The sequence below is a fragment of the Chiroxiphia lanceolata genome, chromosome 3 (assembly GCF_009829145.1).
Source record: "Chiroxiphia lanceolata isolate bChiLan1 chromosome 3, bChiLan1.pri, whole genome shotgun sequence".
Taxonomy (NCBI): domain Eukaryota; kingdom Metazoa; phylum Chordata; class Aves; order Passeriformes; family Pipridae; genus Chiroxiphia; species Chiroxiphia lanceolata.
Window position 1 is genome coordinate 80,567,030 of NC_045639.1, and position 24,551 is coordinate 80,591,580.

At 39.8% G+C, this 24,551-nt stretch overlaps 1 protein-coding gene across 1 annotated transcript in view; it reads right to left on the reverse strand.

Moving 5' to 3' along the window:
• The window catches only part of ZNF292 (zinc finger protein 292), a 56,126-nt gene extending 39,045 nt beyond the window's left edge, over nucleotides 1-17,081 (reverse strand). Inside the window, exon 1 of the mRNA XM_032681492.1 lies at nucleotides 16,905-17,081. Coding sequence (XP_032537383.1) covers nucleotides 16,905-17,066 — 162 coding nt within the window. The 5' untranslated portion in view covers nucleotides 17,067-17,081. The remainder of the gene's footprint in view (nucleotides 1-16,904) is intronic.
• Nucleotides 17,082-24,551: the final 7,470 nt, after the last annotated feature.

The following is a 24,551-nucleotide window of genomic DNA, read 5'->3' on the forward strand; positions in this document are numbered from 1 at the left end:
TGACAAAGCCCGTGAATCCCAAGAGATGAAACAAGGAACATGATGTGGATTCTTGATCAAGTAGCTAGGTATACAGTTGTGATGTTGATGCCGTCTTCTGACTTAACACCAGGGGAATAAAAGTGTTGGGTTGTTTGGTTGTTGTTTTTTTTTTTTCTGGAAAACATAGCTGTTACACTGGGGATAGATATTAATTTCATTCAAGCTAAATTCAATTTGAGGGCTGTGTTTTTCAGAGAAAATCTGTGAGCCTGAAGTATAATCTCACTGACTACTGCAACCACTAAAGAACTGAGCATGTGATGAAGATGGCATTGTTCAAATTCCTGGAAAGTTGATAACAGTTTACTTTTGAGGTCAATTTATGACAGTTTACAAACTAAGCTAGGCTTCTGGCCTTGAGTCTTCAGTGCATCTCCAGTCCTGTCCCAGTATCATTACAGAATCAAATGAAAAGTCATGGAACTGAACTGGTAAAATAGAAGCAAACTCTAAGTGAACAGATCTCTCCCTTCAAAGTGGAGCATTAGTCCTGGTTTGCAGTAGTCAAATCATCCCTGCCCCAAGAATCCATTGTAAATTAAAAGATGACTAGGATGATAGTAGGCATGACCAATGAGCAGAGAACCATGGACTAGGTAGCCATGTCCTCACAGCATCTAAAAATGTTATGTCTCTCTTCTGTAAGGAAAACGAACAGACTGGCTGAGAATAGCTTTATAACACATTTCCTTTTTAATTAACTAGTTGGGATACTAAAAATATACTAGAAATCCAAGTTTAGATGTATCTGGAATGAATAGGCTTTTGTACCAATGCATTAGTACCAGATGATGTCTTTGCAAAGTCACACAGCAAAGTTACCTCCTAAGGGGACACCAAAACAAACTAGAGGTGTTAAAATACCATCATTCTCAGCCTCAGTGATCTACAGCTTGTAGAGCTGAAGACCGTGTTTTACTGTTGTGATTTCTCTCCTCCTTGTTGTTCAGTGTTTTACCAGAAGATGGAGAACAAGAACTTCATACATAAAAAGCCAACTGCTACAACTCCTTTTAAGTTGTTAGGTTAAGGTTCCCATGAAAGGCACTTTAATTTGAGGAGGCTAGAGGTAGCTAAGGAGTAGCTGGGATGCAACCAGCATTTATGACCACTTTGTACAAGGACAAACCATCCAACTAAGAAGTGAATCAAATACAGTATTCAAGTAAAAATTTGAACAGTTCTTGAACTAGTTCTGCGTGTTAAAAAAAAACAACCTTACTACTACTACTATGTCTAATTTAAACCAAGCCTATCTCAGATTGCCCATGAGACTTCACCATTTACGGCACTAGAAATAAATACTGTAACAGATGATTTTTAAAGCATTTGAAAGAGTAAACTGAATGTTTATATAGTATGAACCCCATCATACCTCCTGCCCATTTTAAAAAGTATGAGAGAGAAGAGGAAAATAAAAAAAATAGGAGTACTCTCTGATCAAGGCATTCTCTGAATCGCCATAGTCATAATCCCTCTTCATTACCTTTTCAACTTTGCCTCCAAGAAAGAAACTCAAACATAAATGACCTGTTTCCATTTTGGTTTTTTAGTTGGGATGCCCTACAGGCAAACTGATTTTTAGATTACAAAAAAACTTACACAGAAAAGCACACATATTTCAAATCTGTCCACAAGCATCAGACAAAACAGCACCATCTGAAACACTGCTGTCCTCACAGATATGCCCAAACAAAATCAGTTTCTATTTATTTAGAACTGTGCATGGAGAGGTCATTTTACAGCCAGACAACATAGCACTGTACTTCTAAATAATTTCCAAAGCAGTTTAATTATGCAAATGAAAACTGGCACTACTTAACTGATTCAGTATTTGTTTATCACGGTAAACAAACTTTTACCAAGGCAAACAACCATTGTTACTTTGACTTTGTAGCTAGACTACTGCTGAGACAATATTAGCTCATACAGGTTTGTTATTATAATACAACATAATACAATAACATAATCCAGAATCAAACAGTAAAACTCCATCAGATACAGAATATCAGACTGTATTTACAAAACTAAGGATGACTGTGGTGGGTTGACCTTGGCTGGATGCCAGGTGCCCACCAAGCTGCTCCATCACTCCCCAGCTGGACAGGGGAGAAGAAACAGGATGGAAAATGATTTGTAGGTTGAGACAAGGCAAAAGCGAAAGTTTGTGTGTGCACAAGCAAAGAGAAAGAACGTTTATTCTCTACTTCCCATCAGCAAGCGATGTCCGTCCACTTCCTGGGAAGCAGGGCTTCAGCACGTGCTGTGGTTTCTCAGCAAGCAAACACTGCAAATAACAAACGTCCCCCCCTTCCTCCTCCTTCCCTTAGCTTTTATATCTGAGCTGACGTCATATGGATGGAATATCCCTTTGGTTAGTTTGGTCAGCTGGCCTAGTTGTGTCCCCTCCCAGCCCTTGAGGGGGGGGAATGCTGAGAGACAGCACTGACATTGTGCCAGTGCTTCTCAGCAGCAGCCAAAACACTGGTGTGTTATCAACACCCTTCTAGCCACCAGTGCAAAGCACAGCACTGTGAGGGCTGCTATGGTGAAATGAACTCCATCTCAATCAGACCCAATACAATGACATAATCAAATGCAATTATATTTTCTAGTGTTCAAGTACTATTTAAATTATGGTTATAATCAAAAAACATCAATACCAATTTGTACTCAGTTTTAGTTTCTAAAACCTTTCAAGATTTTAAGTTGTTGATACGCTATTTTTGCTTTGAATATGTCTTCCAAATAGTTTCACAATGAAGTTGTTAAGCGAAGTATAGCTCTAGAAAACCAAGATGCCTTTGGTTGAAAAGTGAGATGATGCTGTTTTAATTCTAATGGAGATACTGACTTGTGCCCAGAAGAGAGGACTGAAGCCAGACTCTTTATTCCATCACTTACTACAAGGTTGTATTTAAGCAAGTGTTTTCATTATCAATTTCTGCAGGCATGGTGCAGAGCTATCCAATTTTTTTTTTCCATTACTACTCCTCCACTGACGGGCAGCAGTTCCAATCTTCTTCACTGGTTTTTTCCTTTCCCTTCAAAGAGAAAACTCCAGCTATTTTTACACTTTGCGATGCCATCCTAACACCCAATACCACCGGCTTCTCTACCCCACAGCTGAAAGCAAGGAAAAGCAAGTCAAGATTAGTGAGTACTGAGTCAGTGAGTCCAAGAAATACTCATGAAGTCAAGAGAGACTCATTCAGAGACTAAGTTCAAAACCAGAACTGGAGTTTGTAGTTAAGTTGTGGTCCACAAGAAGTTCACAATGACTATAGCGTTTCAATGCAATGCACAAGGCGGAGATCCATACAGCAGAAAAGGCATTTCTGAGAACCCAAGTCACCAGTGAAATCATCAGAGGTGGTTGTATTTCAGACTTTCTTATTTCAGCTGGTTCCATTAACCAGACACCCATTAGTGGCTGAAGCAGACTGTCTGCAACTGCTTCTGGAGCATAGCTTGTAGTTTAATTTCATCCAAAACACATTAGTTTCATCCAAAACACATTAATTTCATCCAAAACACATTCCACACTGCAAAGACTGTTCCACAGTGTAAAACAAAGTGTGGTGACATTGATGATCAGATAACTTTCAAAGTGAACCCCTTGTCTGATCCAGACACCCACTATTTTGGTTCACATGTATCTTCTAAAATTGTTCTTTCAACCATTCACTTTCTCATTCATCTACTGAAGAGAAAAAACCAGAACACTAAAAGTAGTTTTGTTGTAGTGTATGAGCATGCATGTTTTTATACTCTTAAACACTCTTACTACAATGCTTCTCCTTCCACGGGGGAAAAAAAAAAGCCCACCTATGCTGTGTTCTGCACCTACATGATGGCACTGATTTTTATTATCGGTACCTTCAGTACCCAGATACACAGGGGTATGTGCTCTCTGGTATAGACAATCATCACTTACTAAAAACTAATGCTTTTAGGTGTTATCTAAACAAAAAACCACAATAGCTCCAGTACTTTAAAGTACTAGTTTCCTTAACAGTTTTAAAGGTAATCTGTAAAACAGTGTTGCAAAATTCTACCCATCTATAAGCCTTTTTTCCTTACATAAACATTCTCCTCTCACCATCTTTTTTTTCAGTCAGTCTGAATTTTCAGAACCACAGAAATCTAAAATGTTGTCTACCAAACCAGAATACAAAGAATAAACTGACCTGTAACTGCACATCTTTTTTTTGTGGTAAAACTGCAAACATTGATGATACAGATCTAGGTTTTATGCTCAAGCTCCACCAGAGAAAGGGAAAAGGGGATGCACAGAAACAGTGAGAAATTAAGTCCTGCACTAACACTTCTGTTCATATTTGAGGAAAGCTATCCTCCTGGAGGTTTTTTGGAGACAACAGGAGTTTCAGAACACACATTGAGAAAAGGTACTTGTTAAAGAACTGATACTACTTTCTGACTAATTTTGATTTATTAGAAAGAATTAGAATACATTTGAAATCCAGCAAACATAACCTACTCTGCAATTAGTGACTCATTTTCTCAGTTTATTCAACCACTACACATTCATACATATATTCAGTAGCTCATATAGTGTACCTATTATGTAGTTTATTATGCAAAATAAATTTAATATCAATCCACAAAAATCAGAAAACACAAAAGTTGAGCAAAGATAGAAAGTTAGTAAAAATTACCATGAGCTACTTTTTAACTCCTGCCGAAAAAGATTCTCTCCAAATAACCACATCTACTTTGGTCTCCTTTCTGGATTTTTTTTTTTTCTTTTAGTAAAACTCCCTGCAGCTCTAGTTACTGTGACTATGCAATAATGAGACAATTGATTTCGACAATTCTGAAAATGCAAGAATGCACAGATTATTTGAACTCCCCCCTCCTTTCCCTAGGTGTATTTACCCCACATAAGGTGTTAATGACCTTGATGGTTCTTTACAACTACTTGACTGTAGCTCACACTCTCATGGTTACATATCTCTAGTAAAGAGAATTAAGACTAATTGTGGGAAGAATCCAGGTAATGATGATCAACCACATAGAGACCCTCAAGATTAACTTTCTGAGGATTTTTTTTAAACTACTGTTACAATTCAATTTTTATGGACATTACCACCCTGAGCCTTCAGCACACAAGCATAAAAAGTTAACCATGACCCTAATCCAACTATTTCTACTTCACTAGGCAGATAAAGTAACAGTGAAAAAATCCATGATTGTTCTCCAATATACAGTCTGATATATATAAAGTATATAACTTTGAATAGCAGGGAAGTACCACTGCCCCCAGTTTAGAGATACAAAACCAAGACAGATGTTACTATGTTGTTGAAAAATATATTTATATTTTTAAGGCAGAGTCTACACTGGAGGAAGGTCTGAAAAAAAGCCCCCCAGCATATATGGAGGTAAAAATAGAAGAAGAGCCTGTGGGGCTCTGCTACAACTCTCATAATAATTATGTCATCTACCATCACCACAAAAACAATAATAATAATAAAAAAAAAAAAAACAAACAGCAGAAGAGAGAAAACTGGAAGTTAATTACCAAACACAGAACCTCCTGTTAGCTAATAGAGAGATGTTTCTTTCCCCAAACATAAGTTAAAAGGCACAAGCAATTTCTATGTTTTTCACCTGGGCATGCTGAATATACTGCATGAGCTCAGGTTGCAAATTATTAAACTGAAAGAGGTAAAACAAAAGATAAATTTCCTCTCGTTAGTTTTAAGCACTATTTTGCCTGGAATTCAAAAACTAGTTAGTTTTAGAAAAATACCTAGAAAATGAATGGACAACTTAAGGTTACATCCATAAACTATTTTAAAACAAGTAAGTTATTTAAAACACCAGTAAATAACTTCATTAAGCCTCACGCTTTGTCATATCCAGTATTAGAAATTACTCATCTTTAGGCTTGCCATTAATCTTTCTACATTTTGCATTCAATATGCTTTTTCTGATCTGGTCATCAGTGTCTAATTTCTCTCTTGCATCCTTATATAAGAAGTGAACTCCTTATAGTCCTAGGCTGCATTTCTTTCTATTCAGGTTTTCATTCAGGTCTCAATTCAGTGTTGTCATCCCAACATATATATTTTAGTCTGTTTAGTTAAAAACAAGATTCAGCAGTTGGCTATTAAGCATTTCACGAATGTGGTGGGATGTTCATTACAGTAAACTTTTATCCATTGCCAGGAAATCTAATTTACCTATTCTTTTAATTATCAGACTGGCATATGGGCAGATTAAAAATAGGAAGACAGCCAGAAATAACTGTGTCTAATCTGGAAATGTGCATTTCCTGCAGCATAGGTGACTTGAACCTGCTCTCTCATCAAGAAAAATGACACATTACAATATTTCTATAGTTCAACTGCATTACATTTTTGTATTAGCATTTATCAGATGAATGCAGTTTCTCCCACTGCTACTTCAAACCTTTTTAATTCTGATGAGAACTTAATTGATAATCTTCTTCCTCAGTAGGAAGGTTACTTAATCATCATTTTAAGCTTGTCTACTCAGCACAGTCAAACTGGCATCCCAAAGGATGCTTCAATCTGATCTCTATTTCCAGTGAAAGAACAAGGCAACATCTACTACACTGTGTCTAATAACCAACAATCTGTATCCTTTTATCAGTACTGCTGCTGTGTCCATGTGTGAAGAAGGAGAGGAGCCAAGACCATCCTTTCTCATGAATATGTTAGCAAACCTGAGGAGAACTCTTAAGTTCCTGCCATCACACTGATATGGTTCACCAGTCTGGCTGGGTATCCAAAAGCAGGGTTCAACTGCCATGCCAGTTTCAACTAAAACATTATGCAAGTTCCAGGTCTGTAGAATTGGGATACTGAAGTTTTATCATCTTTACTACCACGTATTCATAAGCAGAAGTTACTTTTTATCTCTGCAATTCTCTTCATAAGAGCAACCCTCCATGATTAAAGAAACAATGAAGTTCAGATTGTCTTTTGTGGTTCTGAACAGTTAATCTCTTTTTGCCCTCATCCTTGTGTTCATTCTGTTATAAAACAGCATATTATCACAAGCTCCTGAGACAAGTACTCTACGACAGGGCTACAGTATTGGTGGACAGGGGTAGAACAACTGACACCATCTACCTGGACTTATGCAAAGTGTTTGACGCTGTCCCATGTGACATCCTTGTCTCTAAATTGTAGAGACACAGATCTGATGAATGGACCATTCGGTGGGTAAAGAACTGGCTGGATGGCTGCACACAAAAAGCTGTGGTCAACAGCTCAGTGCCCGTGTGGAGACCAGTGATGAGTGGTGTCTCTCAGGGGTTGGTACCGGGGCCAATATTGATCAATATCTTTGCTGGTGACATGGGCAGTGGGATCGGGTGCACCCTCAGCAAATTTGCTGCCAACACCAAGCTGTGTGGTGCAGTCAACACATTGGAGGGAAGGGATGCCATCCAGAGGGACCCTGACAAGCTTGGGAGGTGGGCCGATGCAAACCTCATGACGTTCAACAAAGGGAAGTGCAAGGTCCTGCACCTGGGTTGTGGCTATCCCAAACACACCTACAGGTTGGGTGGAGAAGTGATTAAGAGCAGCCCTGCGGAGATGGACCTGGGGGTGATGGTTGATGAGAAACTAAACATCAGCCAGTGATGAGCACATACGGTCCAGAAAGCCAACAACACCCTGAGCTGCATCAAAAGGAGTGGGGCCAGCAGGTCAAAAGAAGTGATTCTACCCCTCTACTCTGCTCTTGTGAGACCCCACCTGAAGTACGGCATCCAGCCCTGGAGACATAGAATTGTTGGAGCAAGTCCAGAGGAGGGCCACAAAGTTGATAAAAGGACTGGAGCACCTCCCCTGCAAAGACAGACTGAGAAAGCTGGAGCTGTTCAGCCTGGAGAGAAGGAGAAGAGACCTCATAGCACCTTCCAGTACCTGAAGGGAACCTACAGGGAAACCGGAGAGGGACTCTTTGTAAGGAACTGTAGTGATAGAACAAAGAGGAATGGGTACAAATTGAAAGAGAGGAAATTTAGGTTAGGTATTAGGAAGAAATTTTTCACTGTGAAGGTGGTTACACACCAGAACAGGTTGCTCAGGGACGTTGTGGATGCCCCAACCCCGACAGTGATCAAAGCTAGGATGGATAAGGCCTTGAGCAATCTGGTCCAGTGGGAGGTGTCCCTGCCCATGTCAGGGTGGTTAGGACTAGATGATCTTTAACATTCTATGATTCTATAAATCACAAGCCTGAGGAACTCCTTATTCCTAATTTGATTTAATGCCTGATCACTGAATGTACTTTACTGATTCATCCAAAGAGTATTCAGGGTATTAGGTACACAAATATCAAGCAGGATTTGACTATTCAACAGAATCCATTCTCTCCATTGTTCTGTTCTTTATCATATACAGGAGACCAAGAACATATTCACTACCAGTTAAATGAAAACTTTTAAATTCAACTCAAAAGATAATAGAGAGTTACAAAATAAAGACTAGTCTTTAGCCTAAAGAATTTTGCCCCACAAGTTAAGTTTCTCATAGCAACAAATGCATTTGTCCAGCAGTCATGTCTGAAGCTGGATGGAGCTTTGGTAGAAGTTGTCCATGTTACACGAGTCCCTATAAGGACAAAGAATTGTATGACTAGCTCAGAATAATTAACAAAATAATAAAGTGAGAACTACATGAGTTAGTACAGGATTTTCCTGTTTCTCTGATGAATGTTTAATTTACTTTATCTTCATACAGGGAATCACAAAGCCAGAAATACTGTATACCAGAAGACTGTACAGCAGTTACAGAAGAGAAGATGGAAAAGACATTTGATCAAACTCTTCTTACCAAAAACTACAGGCACGCATTTTTGCAAGTTTAGTCCAATTTCCTATTTTCAGAGAATAATTTCAGGTCTATTTTCAGAGAATAATTTTATAAAGCTCCACTGCCTTTTTGATGTTACATATACCTTCTTTCCAAATCTCTTTGTTCTGCCAACTACTAAGTGGTACTAGATTAACTCTTCCCAAATGAAAGCAGTGCATACTTAAAGAGATGAAAGATACGAGGAATAATACCATGGGGTTGTCTTTGGAATATTTGGAAAGCTAAATATTAAAAAATATTCCACACCTTAGAAAGAAAGACCTGTACACTTCTTAAGACATGAGACATCAAGTTCTTAACATATGCAAAAGTACAGATCTAATAAAATGGGGAATGCTATTTCAAAAGATAGTTTCAAGCCATACTGTTCACCTGTTATTTTAACTTAAATTTGCAAGTTGCTGTACATCATTATTTTAAAGACACTGATGGCATAAAAACATCATGCTATTTTCCCTCCTGAAAACTATAGAATTATACATGCTGTATGGCAACTGCTCAAGGATTTATATGGAGGCTTTTAAAAAACACTAAAGAAAAAAAATTTTATAGATATTAACCATTGCCTGCAGCACTATTTCTTGAAGATATGCTCCATACATGTACGAATTCGAAATAGTTTCTTCGCCTTGTGTATCAGTTTAGGCAATGCAACACACAGAAGAAACAAAATATTGATGTCTCCTAACTGTTCTAGTTTGATCTGTAAATTAGGGAAGTCTTACGTAGAAACAACCTGCAATATACAGTATGTCTGCATAAAGCCAAGAGTAAAAAAATACTATGATATTTAAATGGCAGAGTAAATGGAAAAGGCCAGATGAAATTCCCTGATTCTTAGTCACAATGGAAGCAAAGATTCCCCAGAAGAGCACTTTTCTGCCACCTTCCCCCCAAATCTGTGGTATTCACTCTCTATCAAAATAATAATAATAATAAAAAAAGTAAAATATATAGACAATGGACTGGACATTCAAATAGATATCTCACGTCCTTATCAAGAAACTTCAGATACACAATGAAGATATTTTGATAGAATGAGATGCCTTACTGAATGTTAATATTAACCTACATATATTCCTTATACAGTCCTGTACAATATGTTTTCCATAGTCAGTACCTCTTGGTTTTGAAACAATGAATCTTCAATAACTGCAGTTTGAGAAAGCAACCTAGACGTTACTGATATACATTGTTCAAAAGTGAGGAATGAAGCTTGAATTTGTGGGAAAAGATAAAGGCATGTGCCAATACAGAAGGTACTTAATACATTTAGTTATGCTAGCAGAGATGTGCAGCTACTGCTTACAGCCAACTACTGCAACTAAATTGAAATCTACAGTGAGGTCTTCAGAGGTTTTTTTAAAGAGCTGAGGGACTGTATATAGCAGAATGCCTCTCAGTCTTTGAATGGGCAACAAGAATCAAGGATATTATGCAGGAACTGTATCCACATGTCATGACCTGTAATTATTAACTATTAACTACAAGTATTTCTTAGAGAAATGGTAGCTTGCTGATAGAAGGAGTTCTCAATAACTTCAGTAAAAGCATCATATAACTTTAACCCAGCAACACATGTGCATCAGGGTAACTAACAAACTAAGTATCTATATGCTGAACCTACATAGAAAGGTGAGCTTTTGTCAAGGTGCTGAAGTTTTTATTAATTTTAAGTCCTCCATCTACTTTTGTTATCTTCTTAACTACCTTATTTTGTTATGCTTCAGAGAACTATCACTGTTCTCGTGAGTGTTTGTACTTCGAAGGCTATGTTTTACAGGAAAAGTACTTAAATCCTAAGTCTTAGGTAGATTGTCACTTTCTTACTGAATTATTAGATTGCTACCTTCCCTGCAAGTAAGGACTTCAAAACGACATACATTTCAAGGATATAACAAAAAAGCAAAAAGGAAAGAGAAAAAAAGTAAAAATTCAAAATCAAGGACTGCAAAAAACTCTGTTCTCAAAAGCGAAAACTGGAAAATGACTGAAAATAGTTTTGCAAATCTAAGAGGTGCTTCCAACAGAAAGGGAATATGCTACTTTTCCTATCTACATGGGATACAATAAATCACAGTAGTGTCAAATTGCAACAAGAGATTAGAGATCAAGGGGGTGGGAAAAGACTGAAGGCAAAGACAAATTAACTACAACATATTATCCAGGGAGGTTTTTTGAATCTTTCTTACCAGAAATTTTTGAGAACAGATTAAACAAGCTATGGTTTACCAATAAGTAATCTGCCTTTGGAATCATGGTCTAGTTGAATTACTTTGATATAGGAAAATTTATTAATAAAATCTTACAGTATAGAGTTCGGAAGTTCTAATGAAGACCAGCTCCAATCTGGAACGATGCTGAGGCTTGATGCCATTACTGAGGACAATGGGGTATTAAAACAATTATGCTCATTGGTTGGATGTACCCTAAACAGTGAGGGTGTTTTTGTCTAAACATTTTTCACACACGTATCTGGATAAAATGCGCACGTACCATTTTATTTGAAAGTAAGACAATTTCCCTGACTCCTCATAGTTTAACTTAAAAAAATCTGCGAGTATTGTTTCTACCCCGCTCCCTGTTCAAAGAGATAACATCACTGTTTGACAGGGCAAGTCTTACAGTGATGAAGGAGCACAAAAATGCCCGAGGCAACTGAAAGTTTGCATGACATGACACACTGATGACAGCTGTTTCTCCTCATGCACTTGGGAATCTGGGTGGTGTACTATATTTTAGCAGATTCCTTGTGATTTCTAGCAGCTGCACATCTCTCCCTGAATAGCAGAACATCTGGAGGTCACAGGTATGAAAGCAAAATTAGAAGTATTAGAAGTTATGATGGGAATCTTACATTCATGGTAATATATGTACAAAAAATAGTAACTGTGAGACCAGAAGAAACACAGAATGGTAGAGGCAAATGTGTAAAGACAAACATCAAAACAGAAACTTTTAAGTGTTAGGCTCAGCGTAAAAAATTGCTCACTGGACTCAATAGAAAACACTTTTTATTTAAAGAAGTAGATGCTACAGAATTCATGCATACTCAAAAGAAGACACAGAGACTTGGTTAGACAGGAAATCATTGAACTGAAAGCTCAAAAAAATCCACCTTACTAACAATCACATTCCAGCAGCTTGTGACTATATTATTTAAATATTGCTATTAGCTGTTGAGCCAAACAAAATCTAAGGTGGACAATCATCTACACACTCAGGGAAGAGTCTGATGAATGTTGTCTGGAGTAAGAGATCAGGCGTGATATTAAGAAAAAGAGGAAATGTCTTCTACTTATATTAAAAGGGCACCTGACATTTTGCTGGTGGTGTTTTTCACCACCAGTGACTACTAATCTTATGGTCACATCAGCAAGAAGGACATCACAACTGCAGGTGCTTGATGAAATAGCAAAAAAAGCCTTTCAAAGGCTGTTGAGGTCTTTATATACAGAATTACCCTTGGCAAGGGATCATACTCTAAAAAGTAGTGATCAGAGGTATGCAATAATAAAAAAAAAAAGAAGCTTTTTTAAGTAGAGCTATGCATGTTTGCTTTTAGGAGGGACAACTTAGATTAGTACAGTATATATTCCCCAATATTACCAAGATCTACTCTAGCATGACAGCACACAGAAAAAAAAATAGGGTAGGACCTTAAGGTCCTAATACTTCACTAGAAACTCAACACAGTAAAAATCAGCTTAAAACAGGAGGAACAAACTCTGTGTAGCCAGAGCAGTTAAAAACAAGGCTTCTTCAAAAGAAGGTTTGGGGGTTCTTTTGAAATACCTAAAAACTTTCATGACCCCCCATTTTTCCATCAGCATTACACTTTTTCTGCTAGTGTTAAGAAGCTCCTAGGTTTCTACTGAGTAAACTGTCTACACTAGAAGGATATTAATGTGTCTACTAACAGCTAAGCACACTTACTACCATATTTTAACACACAATTTTTCTCAAAACAGGCAGACATTATAAGATAACCAAGAGATGAACCAAAAGTACAAGCAAAGTTATTGAGGAAAGACTGCACAACAGCCCAAATACCTTCTTATATTTATAATATAGGTCACTGTATGTTGACAACTTGTACATTAGTAGAATAAACCTGATCATCTCACAGTGTTGCAGATTTTGTACCACTAAGTACAGCAGGAGAGATAAAAAAACCCCTTAGAATCAGATTCAGGAAAAAGATGAAAAGTCAAAATAATAATGCAGGGAAGACTCAAAGATGAAACATGTAAACCATAGCAAAACAGAATAGGTGGAGATAACAAAGATTTCAGAACTAACTAGAGACAAATGAAATTCTGTTAGCAGCCTGAAATTTGGTATATAAAAAAAAGGGGTACAATGGGTAATGACCATGGAAGGGAACACAGCCCATAGTGAGGAGTTCTCATATACCCATCAGCATCATATTCACCTAGCTCTCAGGCAAAAAAAAACCCAAACATTTTGATCTTCTCCAGCTGAATGAACACAACAGACCACCTTTAAGAGCTAAGTTTGAAAATAATGTAATCAGTCACCACATGATGACAAGAACAGCAATCTTTCTTTGGACCATTCTGAATTCCTGCAAAATTCACATTTTCAAGTTTTAGTCACTACAGCTGAAGACACTTATTCTGTCTGCCCCGGTATGCACACATACAGTTTGTGACAACATCATCATTTGTCATGGATTTGCTAATTACCAAACTGCAACAGAAGAGCAAGAATTGCAATTAAAAAGTCATTTTACATATATCCATACAGATGTGAATTTCAGTTAATAACAACAATGTTGCACGCTGCCAATGGAGTTCACATAGATATGGTACAGGATTAAGGTCCAGTCTATAATCTCCTTAAATTTTAAGAATAATTGTATCATTTCACAGTGCAACCAGCAGCAACACACAAATATATTTGTAGCTAATGAAATGCTGCATATAAAATACATCAAAGCAAACTTTATTCTTACAAGAGAAGAAAACAGTTGTATAACGTTTTCTGTCAAGGTACAAGGGGTCTTGTATAAACACAATTCCTGTGTTTATAACAGGAATTCTGCACTATGAGGTTATAAAAAATAAATAGTTCAAACTGAGATTTTTTAAAAACCAGATAAGGGATTTGGCTGTACAACTCCCACTTCATTTAATGAGCACAGAATACTTAAATCCTTTCTTTGCCTTTGAACCTAAGGATCTTTCCATGCTCTACTGCACATTCTTCAGCTTCCATCAGTATGAAAATACACTGATTTCTTGAACATTATGTTACCCACTTCATTAAAAAAATAAATTTAAATTTAATTTATGGCAACAATCTCTGTGTTTGCTGGGCTCCAGAGTCACTACCTGGCAAAATAAAACAGGGACACAAGATTTTGCAAGATCTTTACAGCTATTGCATGCCTAGAAACTAAGCACCAAGAAAAAAAGAAAAGGCAGGTGAAATCATACCAAGACAAATACTAAAATATTTCTTCAGCACTGTATTACCAGAGCTAAGATATAAGTTATATTTACAGAGTTTTTTATAAATATTATATAACAACTCTGAGTTTCGTACGTTTGACCAAATTATTCCTTCATCAATACACATTCCAAGACTTTATTCAGGAAACCAAGGCAGATGCCTATAAACCATTATTTAAAAGAGATTTCTGAGGTGGCTTTTACATTACATGATTTTTCTATAGCCTATGTGATGCAGTACAAACTAAGCAGCTAAGACCACTATCTGAATCATGAATGCTATTTTGTGTTAGCCCAAATGAAGGATTAAAAGTGTAAGAGAGGCTAGATAAGTATTCTGGCACCACAAGCACAGGTGAACAGATTTTAAAAAATGCCCACTGAACCAGCATAAAAAATGCCTGCCCAAGAACAACACTTTTTAATACATTAAGCAATTGTTTAGACCTTGGTTCAAAATTTGAAAAGCAGGATCTTTCAACATTGAAATGGCATGTCTCAAACCTCAGTGTTACACACCAGCCTTCAGCCTCCAAAACCAGATATGGCCTTCCTATAAATCTTGGTATGGAAGGAACAGTAACTCATTTCAAATCAGCACAGATTTACATCTAAGTCAATTTCTACGCATCTGATTTGTTCAGTGAGATTTGTTTTTAAAAGGTGCATGGTTAAGAAAATTGGTAAACTTGGGCCTTACAACAATCACCGAAGTAATAAGAATATTCACATTTGTTAAACTTTAAACCCACCTATCAACTCTTGAAGCTACTAACCAAGAACACACAACCACAACTTCAATGATAAATCTGCTTTAGACATCAGTAACCTACTCTGTATGCGTTAAGGATGGTGTCTTCATTCCCACCTATCCAACTACTTCAGTTCAAGGAACAGCTCATTCACAAGTCAGAAGTGAAGCTGGAGCCAGGAATGGCAGATTTCTACCTCCCAGTGTACAAATGTAAGAAAGGAGGTAAAAAGATAAAACAGACTGAGAACACACTGATCTGAACCAGCATAAACCAATCTTGTTTCTGTGCATCTACAGACATTCTAACCAAGTACAATGTGATAAATTTTGACCAGAGAAAAAGAACCTGAAATACAACTCCTGTATATACGAAACAGAACAAAAATATGCTTAAACTATTTAGTAGTAAATTTTCCTGGTTGGGAAAAAGTACAACTCAGTTTAATCCAGAAGTGACAGACATGAAATTAGTATGCTACAATGGCTACCAAGAATCAACTCTAAGAAAACAGATACAAAATCACAAATAAAACACAATTCAAACCAACCATGTGAATTCGCTCTTATCCATTCCACCTTTTAACAATGTGCCTACATTCCATGAATGGGTGACAGTAATGTGTAAACAAACATTATCACTTTTATCAGACAGACTATTAAACATAGTAAAGCTAGAGAAGTAGTGGTTTCTGTGAATTTCTGTGGCCCAAAATATTTGAGAACTTGTTTTATACATTAGGACGCACCTAACGCCACCCAAGAAAGGATATCTAAGAGAAATCAGGGCCATGTATAGACACATACACAACTAAAATGGAGCAGTCTGCTTTAACTGTGGAGCTAGCATCACAAAGTTTGTTTAGGAAGGGAGACTCAGCAGGGTCACCAGCTCAGAAGAAACACCTGCAAACAAACCCTGCTCCAGGACCAAACCCAGCTCTCTGGAAGTAGGCCTTCTCCCTACGGTAAAATAATTACACACAATGGTGCTTCCAACAGTGCCGGCTTGGGAGCCCTCTCCCGAGGCGGGATTGCGCTGCCTTGACAGGGCGAGGAAACGGGGAGCAGCACCGCAGACCCACCGACCTGCTACCACCACCGGCGACTTAGTTCAGCCCATCACCACTCCACCGCCTCCTCTTTCCCAGGCTGGCAGAAACTCCGCTATCCCCCCGGGGTATGAGATAGGGAAGGGGCGAGGGGAGCACAGAGCAGGAGCACTGCGCTGAGGGACCCGGGACGGACTTACAGCCTCCTGCCCGGCCCCTCGGCGGAGCCCCCACCGCCCGGCCCGCCGCCTCCCTGCCTTCGCCCCCGGGGGAGGAGGGGTGCCCGAGGGACGGGGGGGCCCCCGGTCCGCCACCGCCAGGAACAAAGGGCCCTTCGATAAGCCGAGCCGCAGAGCACAACAAAGGGGCCTGGAGACCGCGAGAACCGGGGCGGGGGGAGCGAGGCGGGGGATGAGGATTACGGGCCGGGCCGGAGCGGCAGCGGGCGCGGGGCCGCTCCGCCTCAGCCACAACGAGCAGGGGCGATCGCCCGGCTCGGCCCCGAGCCCCGGCTGCCCCCAGGCCGCCGCCGCTCCGGGTTCCCCGCGGCGGGGGCGGCGCTGGTGCCGCCCGGCCCCCGCGCCCCGGCCCGGCCGGGCTCGCACAGCCCGCACACACCCCGCGGGGGAGGGGAGGGCGCGGGCGGGGGCACGGCACTGGAGGAAGGGAAGGGAAGGGAGAAGGGAAGAGGCGGCCTGACCTGGCAGAGCTGCTTGCAGTACTCGGTGGCCGCCTGCACGGCCGGCTCGCGGCTCTCCCGCAGCCCCGTCTCCAGCTCCAGCAGCCGCTCCCGCAGGCGCCGCAGCTCCAGGAGGTCGCCGCCCGGGCCGCCGCTCTCCCGCTCGGCCTCCTCGTCCGCCATCTTCGCACCCCGCTCCGTCGCGTACGCAGCCCCCCCGCCCCCCTTGCCTGCCTCCCCCGGCCCCCCCGCTCCGCTCCCGGGTCACGTGATTACACAATGCCACGTTCCAGGGACGGGGGGTCACGTGCGGAGGAGATGGAGATGCGCGGGAGCGCGCGGCGCGCGCGCGCGCGCACCGCCGTCCCCCCCGCAGCGCAACGGCTGGGGCCGGGAAGGGGGCGGGGCCTCCCGGAGTCACGTGACGCGACACCACGCGCGCCCCCGCGCGGCCACGTGACGGGGCCCTCCCCCGCCCGCCCGGCGACGGGTTTTGGCGGCAAAACGGCAGCAAATGGCGGCGGCCCGTGGGGGGCGAGGCCGCTCTGCCTTTGCTACTGTCCCTCGAGCTCAGAATCACAGAGTCAATTAAGCTGAAAAAGACCTCTGAGATCATCGAGTCCAACCTATGACCAAACACCACCATGTCAGCTAGACTATGGCACTGCATGCCATGTCCGGTCTTTCCTTAAGCACCTCCAGGGACAGTGACTGCACCACCTCCCTGGGCAGCCCATTCCAATATCTAGTCATCCTTTCTGTGAAAAATGTCCAATCTAAACCTCACGTGGTGCAGCTCGAGGCCACGTCCTCTCATCCTGTTGCTGGCTGACAATGTATGTGTGGCCTGGTGGTACTGGAGCTCCTTCACCCTTGCAGCTGCTGTTGCATAAGGAAGGCTGCAACTCTCACCAGGGGCCTGAGTGGGTTATTTCACAGAATTAATTAGGTTGGAAAAGACCTCTGAGATCATCGAGTCCAACCTGTGACTGAACACCACCAGGTCAACTGGACCATGGCAATAAGTGCCACGTCCAGTCTTTCCTCTTGTCTGTGAGAGTGCCACATGGCACCAACCACTGCTGAGACAGCCATGGTCGACACCACTGGAGTTTTGTGGCGTGTTGTTTCCTCACCTTTCTTCCTCTGCAGGAAGTAATGGGGTGTGTAAGCCTCAAGAATGCCACTGAGTTGACTTCCTCATACCTGGATCATCCTGCTTTTATTATAATTGGAAATGGGAAGTGTGGCTTTGCTCTTCAAATGAAGCATTTGAGATTTGGAAGTTCTGGGCTTTGTTCTGGACAACAGCTTTGTTGTCCACTCTGTCCTAGTGCTGGGCCAAGCACCCTCTCACACTCTGGTGAAGTCCTCAGAGCAGTGGAAAGCGTCAGTGGTGGACATTGACTTTCCCTGCATCTACTCAAGATGCTGAGGAGACTCCTTCATCTGTTACAGGTATTGGAAATACTGGAGATGGGCCTGAGGCATAGATTCTGAGGAGGAGGAAAACATGGACCTGGCAGACATTGAATTGGCATGGATACATGTTTTACAGTCTTCTAGGCTGCATAGGTTGACACACTCATGGTACCAGCATTCATTGAGGAAGTGAGAAGTAAATGTGTTACTGCAATGAGAGCACTGGCTGTTGGGATTGGATTGGGTTTTCTCTTAGGCAGCCAGCAGTGAGAGAAGGTGTCTTAAGCTGGGTATTTCACATCATCTGGAAAATAAGGAACACTGGTGCATTGCACAAACTTAAAGCATAACAGTCTTTTGGCTGGAAGAGACTAGCTGCAGACTCCTCAATATGCCAATCAGCTTGCTCCGAACAAAATTTAACAAAATATCCCACACCCGCTAACTGATCTTATACGACCATTGTACTGATTTGATGATTATGTTTTCTTTTGGTTTTGGGGGGTTTTTTGGTCACAAAGGAAAAGTGGCACTATCTACTTCCTGCATGCAGTTGAAAGCTGAGGCATATGATGGAATGAACACTAAATCAGATCTGGAAAGAAAAGAGGTTCCTCCGAGACCGCAAAAAGTTAGTCTGGAAGTGTAGACATTCAGAATGATAGCATTGAATATGCAACGTGTTGGAGACAGGGCAAGACATTCACAGTGATAACATTGAATATGCAACATTTTGGAGACAGGCCTGGGGGTCTGGTCCAGAAATGATTGCATTTTGGGTCATAGTAGTGAACCCAAAGTGGTATGTTTCTATTTTTCCATACAAGTATCCAAGTAGATATCTTATTTGTGAGTTGTATGCCTCAGACTTTTAAAGTTTCTGATTTTTACTGCACATGAAGTCCATTCTGTTACAAGCAGAAGAAGAGAAAACTTTCAGCTTTTTCATTTAAGCCTTAATGTAGAACCACAAAAATTTGGTTCCCTTGTATCACTCACTACCAAACTGCCTATAACAACACTACTAATCAGTGATGCAAATACTAGAAACAATTGCATCCTTTTTATTCACTCAGTATATCTGCAGAAGCTAAAATACCTTCTCCTCTGGATAACTCTGTCCTATACTGCACTATTTGTAATTATTTTCAATCTAGGGTAAACCACAATAGGAAAATTCATATTCATAGGCTGTCCTTGTTTTAGCTAGCTGTGTTGTTTCTTCCTTGCCTAGAGGGTTTTCTGAATTGAACCCAGGCCAGGAAAGAAGGAGGAAGGTGGAATGTGAGTTTCTTGCTCCTGCAAAAGGTTAGCACTTGGAGATGGTAATGTTGTTTGTTTTGTTCTTATCAGGGTCAAGTGGAAAGTAGCCTGTCCTTCAGTTGTGCTACCCTGAAGAGGACTTGCACTTAAGCCTCCAGGAACCTTGTGCAAGGGAGGATTCCTGCCTTTAATCATGACTCACAGGCAGTTAATTGCTAAGCTTACATCTAAGAGACTAAGAAAGGAATTAGTGAGTGGAAGGAATAACCACAAACAGTGTTGAATAACGGAGGAGTTCTTTTTTTTTTCTTGTTTGACAACAGTGAGAATATGATGACAGCTACTGAGGCAAGCATGGTAATGGCCTGAGAAAGAGGAAAAGAATGAAAAGCATGATCAAATATAAAGCTGTGTTATTCATCTTGTATTTGAATCCTGACAAAATCTACACTATGGTAGATAGAGCTCATGGAAGAGAAGAGCTGGTGCTTGATGGTGACACGAACAAGATTGCGCAGAGAAGATGTTCTTTTCAGATACCTGTTTTCTCCATGGACCTGTGGGGCAGACTATGTGACTGTGAAAGTGTGAATTTAAGAGAGAGGAGGCTTATTATTGCAGTGGAAATATGGTCAAGGAACCCATTTGCTGCACTGGAAAAGACAGAGAAGAAAGAAGCAGATGAGGAAGATGTGTGTATGGGCAAGGACAATGAATCCCATGAGGGGTGAAAAAAAGGAACCCAGCCAAAACAGTTCAAGGAATAAAGAGAGTGGAGATTGTGAGAAGGAACAGAAAAAGGGTGGAAAACTGGAAGGGGAAGGACCTAAGTTTTACACCTCTTCAAAGATGAAATTTTATGATAAGAGAAATTCAAAGGCTTATTGGGTGTGCTAGAAATGCATATTTAAGATAAGGGCTTGTGGCAGTAAAGATTACTCATCAAAAATTTCTCTAGGGTTCTGATACATGCTTCCCCATTCTCTTATTCTTGCCACTTCCTTGACTGATTCATTATTTCCACAGTGTGGTGTTTTCATAGCTCCATGCTTCAATTCTCGTGTCTTAATAAAACTGTCATTTAGACAGGCATATCAGATACTCTCTGTGTTTTGGGATGCAGGGCCTGCTTAGAAATACATAAGAGATAAAGGAGACTTCATGACCTAAACTCCCCCTTATGTGAGTTATTTACCTACCAGTTGTTTGAAATAGCTTTAAAAAACCCCAACAATTTATGGAATGTCACAATATTTGTTTTAGATACAAATCCTTCCTGGAAGAGGGAAATCAAGCAAATGACAAAAAAAGTATCAGAGGTTAGGATGACAACAGCAAAGAGAAAGGATTGGAATAGTGATGAGAGTGTATCTTAGACTGTATTTAGATGATAGTTGGGAGGAGGACTACCAACTCTTCCGAGGAGAATATCACGTTAGCAAGAAACAACTGTGATGTTTGTATAGCACTGGAACCCTGGCAAAAAAACTAGATGTTTTAGGGATAACAGAAGGTATGACAGAATAGAAATTAGGACAGAATCACACAAATATTAAAACAGTCATGGAAGCAAAGGGGATTAATGGAGGATTAGAATTTGCTATGTGATAGATATTAAAGAAACAAAACAGCAATAGGAAAGATAAAATAAAACTTGTTTGAGTTGGTGTTGGGGAAATGTGGCAAAGAGCTTCTCTTAGAGAGCATGAAGATACACTGGAGATGTTTGGGTTTAAGTCTGGAGAGAAAGAGGTTTTGTTACATTTTTAGGAAAAATACTACTTGGAGTAAAAGTAGGTTGATAACTAAGATTCTTAATTTCTAAGGTCAAACTTTGAGAAATTTAAGGGAAGGAGTTGTTGATGACAAATGCATCTAGGTGGTTTAGGATTTGCATGTGGAGAAGGCTTGACATCTGCCAAATCTTTCTGAAAAAAACATATCTGTAATTCATATCTCAAACAAGGGCAACTCAGTCCCAGCTGGATACATAGCCACTTCAAAAAGGTTATTGGGAACAATCAAATTCTTGAAAAGAATGAAACAAAATTGCTTGAAAAATATTAAGAAGGGTGAGAGTAAAGTGAGACTTTTGAGAAGCTCAGCTGAGTTTCCTTACAAAGCAAATTAAAGCAGGGGCTAATGAGAAAGAAGATATGAAAACAAATGTTTCCACATTTGAGATGAAAGCAAAAAACCTATCACATACCCATCTGAAACATCAGAAGATCTTTATTCATCCAGAAATTTCCATTAATGATATAGGTAAAAAAATATGAACTGTAATAATGAAATGTGCTGATGACAAAAAATGGTGACACAATTTCAATATGAGAAGGATCAAGACTAGATGACTTTTAGAACCTAAATAATAGAACTGATTAATTTTAATAACACAACATGCGAGGAGACCGATAGCAGTACTTTGTGCTGGGGAAGACGCTCATAAGTTGGAAGTGACAGTGGAGATAGAAAGTGCTCACTGTATTAGTTGGTGATGACTAAGTCATAGATATCATCCAGCTGCAAAAAAATTACTAAAATCACATGACATGCCAGGTCAGCTATTTCCATTAGATACTGCAGATAAAAACATTGGTCTCATCTCATTGGAAACAATTTATGCGATTCTGGTCACTATTATTCAGAAAAGATGAAATCACACTGCAGGAGGTACAGAGAAGACTCAAAGGATGATCAGTAAAATGGAGAATCTGTTTCCTGAGGGAGAATAAAAATGGTTCATTTAGCTTAGTGAAACAAAACGTGAAAAGAAGTGTAATTTCAGTCCAGAAACAGTAAAAGTAAGCATCAGTTAGGACAAAAGCTTTTCAAGCTAAAGGATGGTAGTGTGTAAAGAAAAACTGGTGTTAACTGATTGCTGAATATGTTGAAACAGAAATCGCTATCACATTAGACAATAAGTAGTGCCGTTTCTGAGGCACTTAAATATTCCTTCACAAGGTTACAATAGAAACTTCATGAAAACAGTAAAATAGTAGATTTGTGCAATGGAATCTGATCATGAAGATTAATTGCAAATAAAACATAAACTCCAAAAGGGAAAGAAAATAAATCTCATGTAGTCACATCTTTTGTAATGATACTTCTGCCTTCTGTCAAGGCCAGGATGATTTTCACCCATGTTCAAAATCACTGATGTAGGTCTATACATTAGTCAGTAATCAACGTAACCTGTATGTCTGACACCAAGAAAAAAACACAACTGTTCAGAGTGTGGTCTGTAGGCTGCTTTTGCATAAACTGGGAGGAGGAAAGGAGAAAGTTTTCGCAACATCCATTTTCAGGTTTCAGAAAGGAGCAAATTAATGATGAGGGAGGACAGCACGTTTGAAAATACAACCTGGGTTATGCCTTGAATTGTTTTCTCAAAAGGGAATCTTACAAAATATTTTCAGATCTATCTTAAAAGCAAGGGGGTGGCGACGTTCTCATTTTACATAATTTAATACAAACCACAGTGCTAATGCCTATAATTAATGGTGCCTTTCTACCTTTCCAATTGTCTTTTCTGTTTATCATTTTCTTTGTTCATTCTCAGTGCACGCTTCCTGAATCCTCAGGAGTTTTATTCTCATTGAGAGAATCTAACAGAATTCTAACTGTACTTTAAAAAATTATTAAAAGATAGAAAGGGTCTCCTAGATATGGATTTGTTTTCCCATCATTTTAATCTTTTCTTAATTTCCTTCCCCATTTGACAAGATAGGCACTTAAATTAGGAGGATTCCACAGAAACACTTTTTCTTTTTTTTGGTGGTTGTTTAAATTTGTGTCTAAGAACTGGATCTTTTTGATGAGCACAGAAGAAAGGGATTGGGCATCAGAATAGGGCAGTTCTTGTGAACAGCCTGAGGAGGGAGAGGAGAGAGTTTCTTTAAAGTAACAACTGTGACTATCCTTGTGACAGGTAAAAGAAGAATTTGCTTGTAGGTACAGGGTCAGTTAAAACAACATTTGTTTTTCATGTTGATCTGCATTCTCCATTCCTGACTGTTTGTGATTTAGGTGTTTTATAACCAATTTTATTAATTAGTAGTGACATGCAGCTCTTCACTGTGGTAAAGCATAAAAATGCTTCTCAAGAATGAAAGAATCGTGTCTTGCCGATACCACCTAAGGAGTCTTTCTGCTGTGCCTTTTGCAACTGGTCTTGTCTATCTCGTATTGGCCTTTTTAGCCACCAGCGCACTTGTAGCAAATGTGGGTACTGCCCTTCCCAAATCTTCATTCACGAAGCCCAGCCATGAATGAATACTGAAAGCCATTGGTATAATAGTATCAGTAGAAGGCAAAACCAGAAGTACAACCTGCAAATGGCAGGAGGAGGAGGTAGAGGGATGGATGTTAAGCATGGGTAGCGTAAATATTCTGTAAGTCCTTACCATTCTCTGGCTGGTGGTGAACTACATGTACTGCCTGTTGCAGCAATATTGATTGCAATCAGATGATAAAATCATTGCGCAGAGAAAGAACCTACTGCAGTGAAAATGAAAAGATGGAAATGTAATGAATTCTTGATTCAAAAATGATTTCTTAGAATAAAATAAAATAACCCCCTCATTTTTACAGCTGAGTGTATCCATAGGAATAACAAAAAATATAACCAGTTTAAAATAAAATTTTTTTTAAACTATGTGTTTATCTTCAACAGCCATCCCACACTTTTCATCAACATTCCTTGTGCTACAAATTTTCCTCACTCGAAGCCATAGATTTACTTACAATTAATCCACTGGTATAGTGATGGAGATTCTTGCTAGAATGCATTAACTTCCTCTGTTAAATCCCCCCTCAGGCAAACCTCTTGAAAAATATTTCCTTTGTCTAGGACACACAGTTTAGTAGCTCTCTTCTTATAGTGAGATAGCAGTTCTTTTGCAGTGATTTATGCATACTATTCAAATACAAAATCTGCATTAAATTATGTTACATTAAAAGATCTGAGACACGCATTCCACT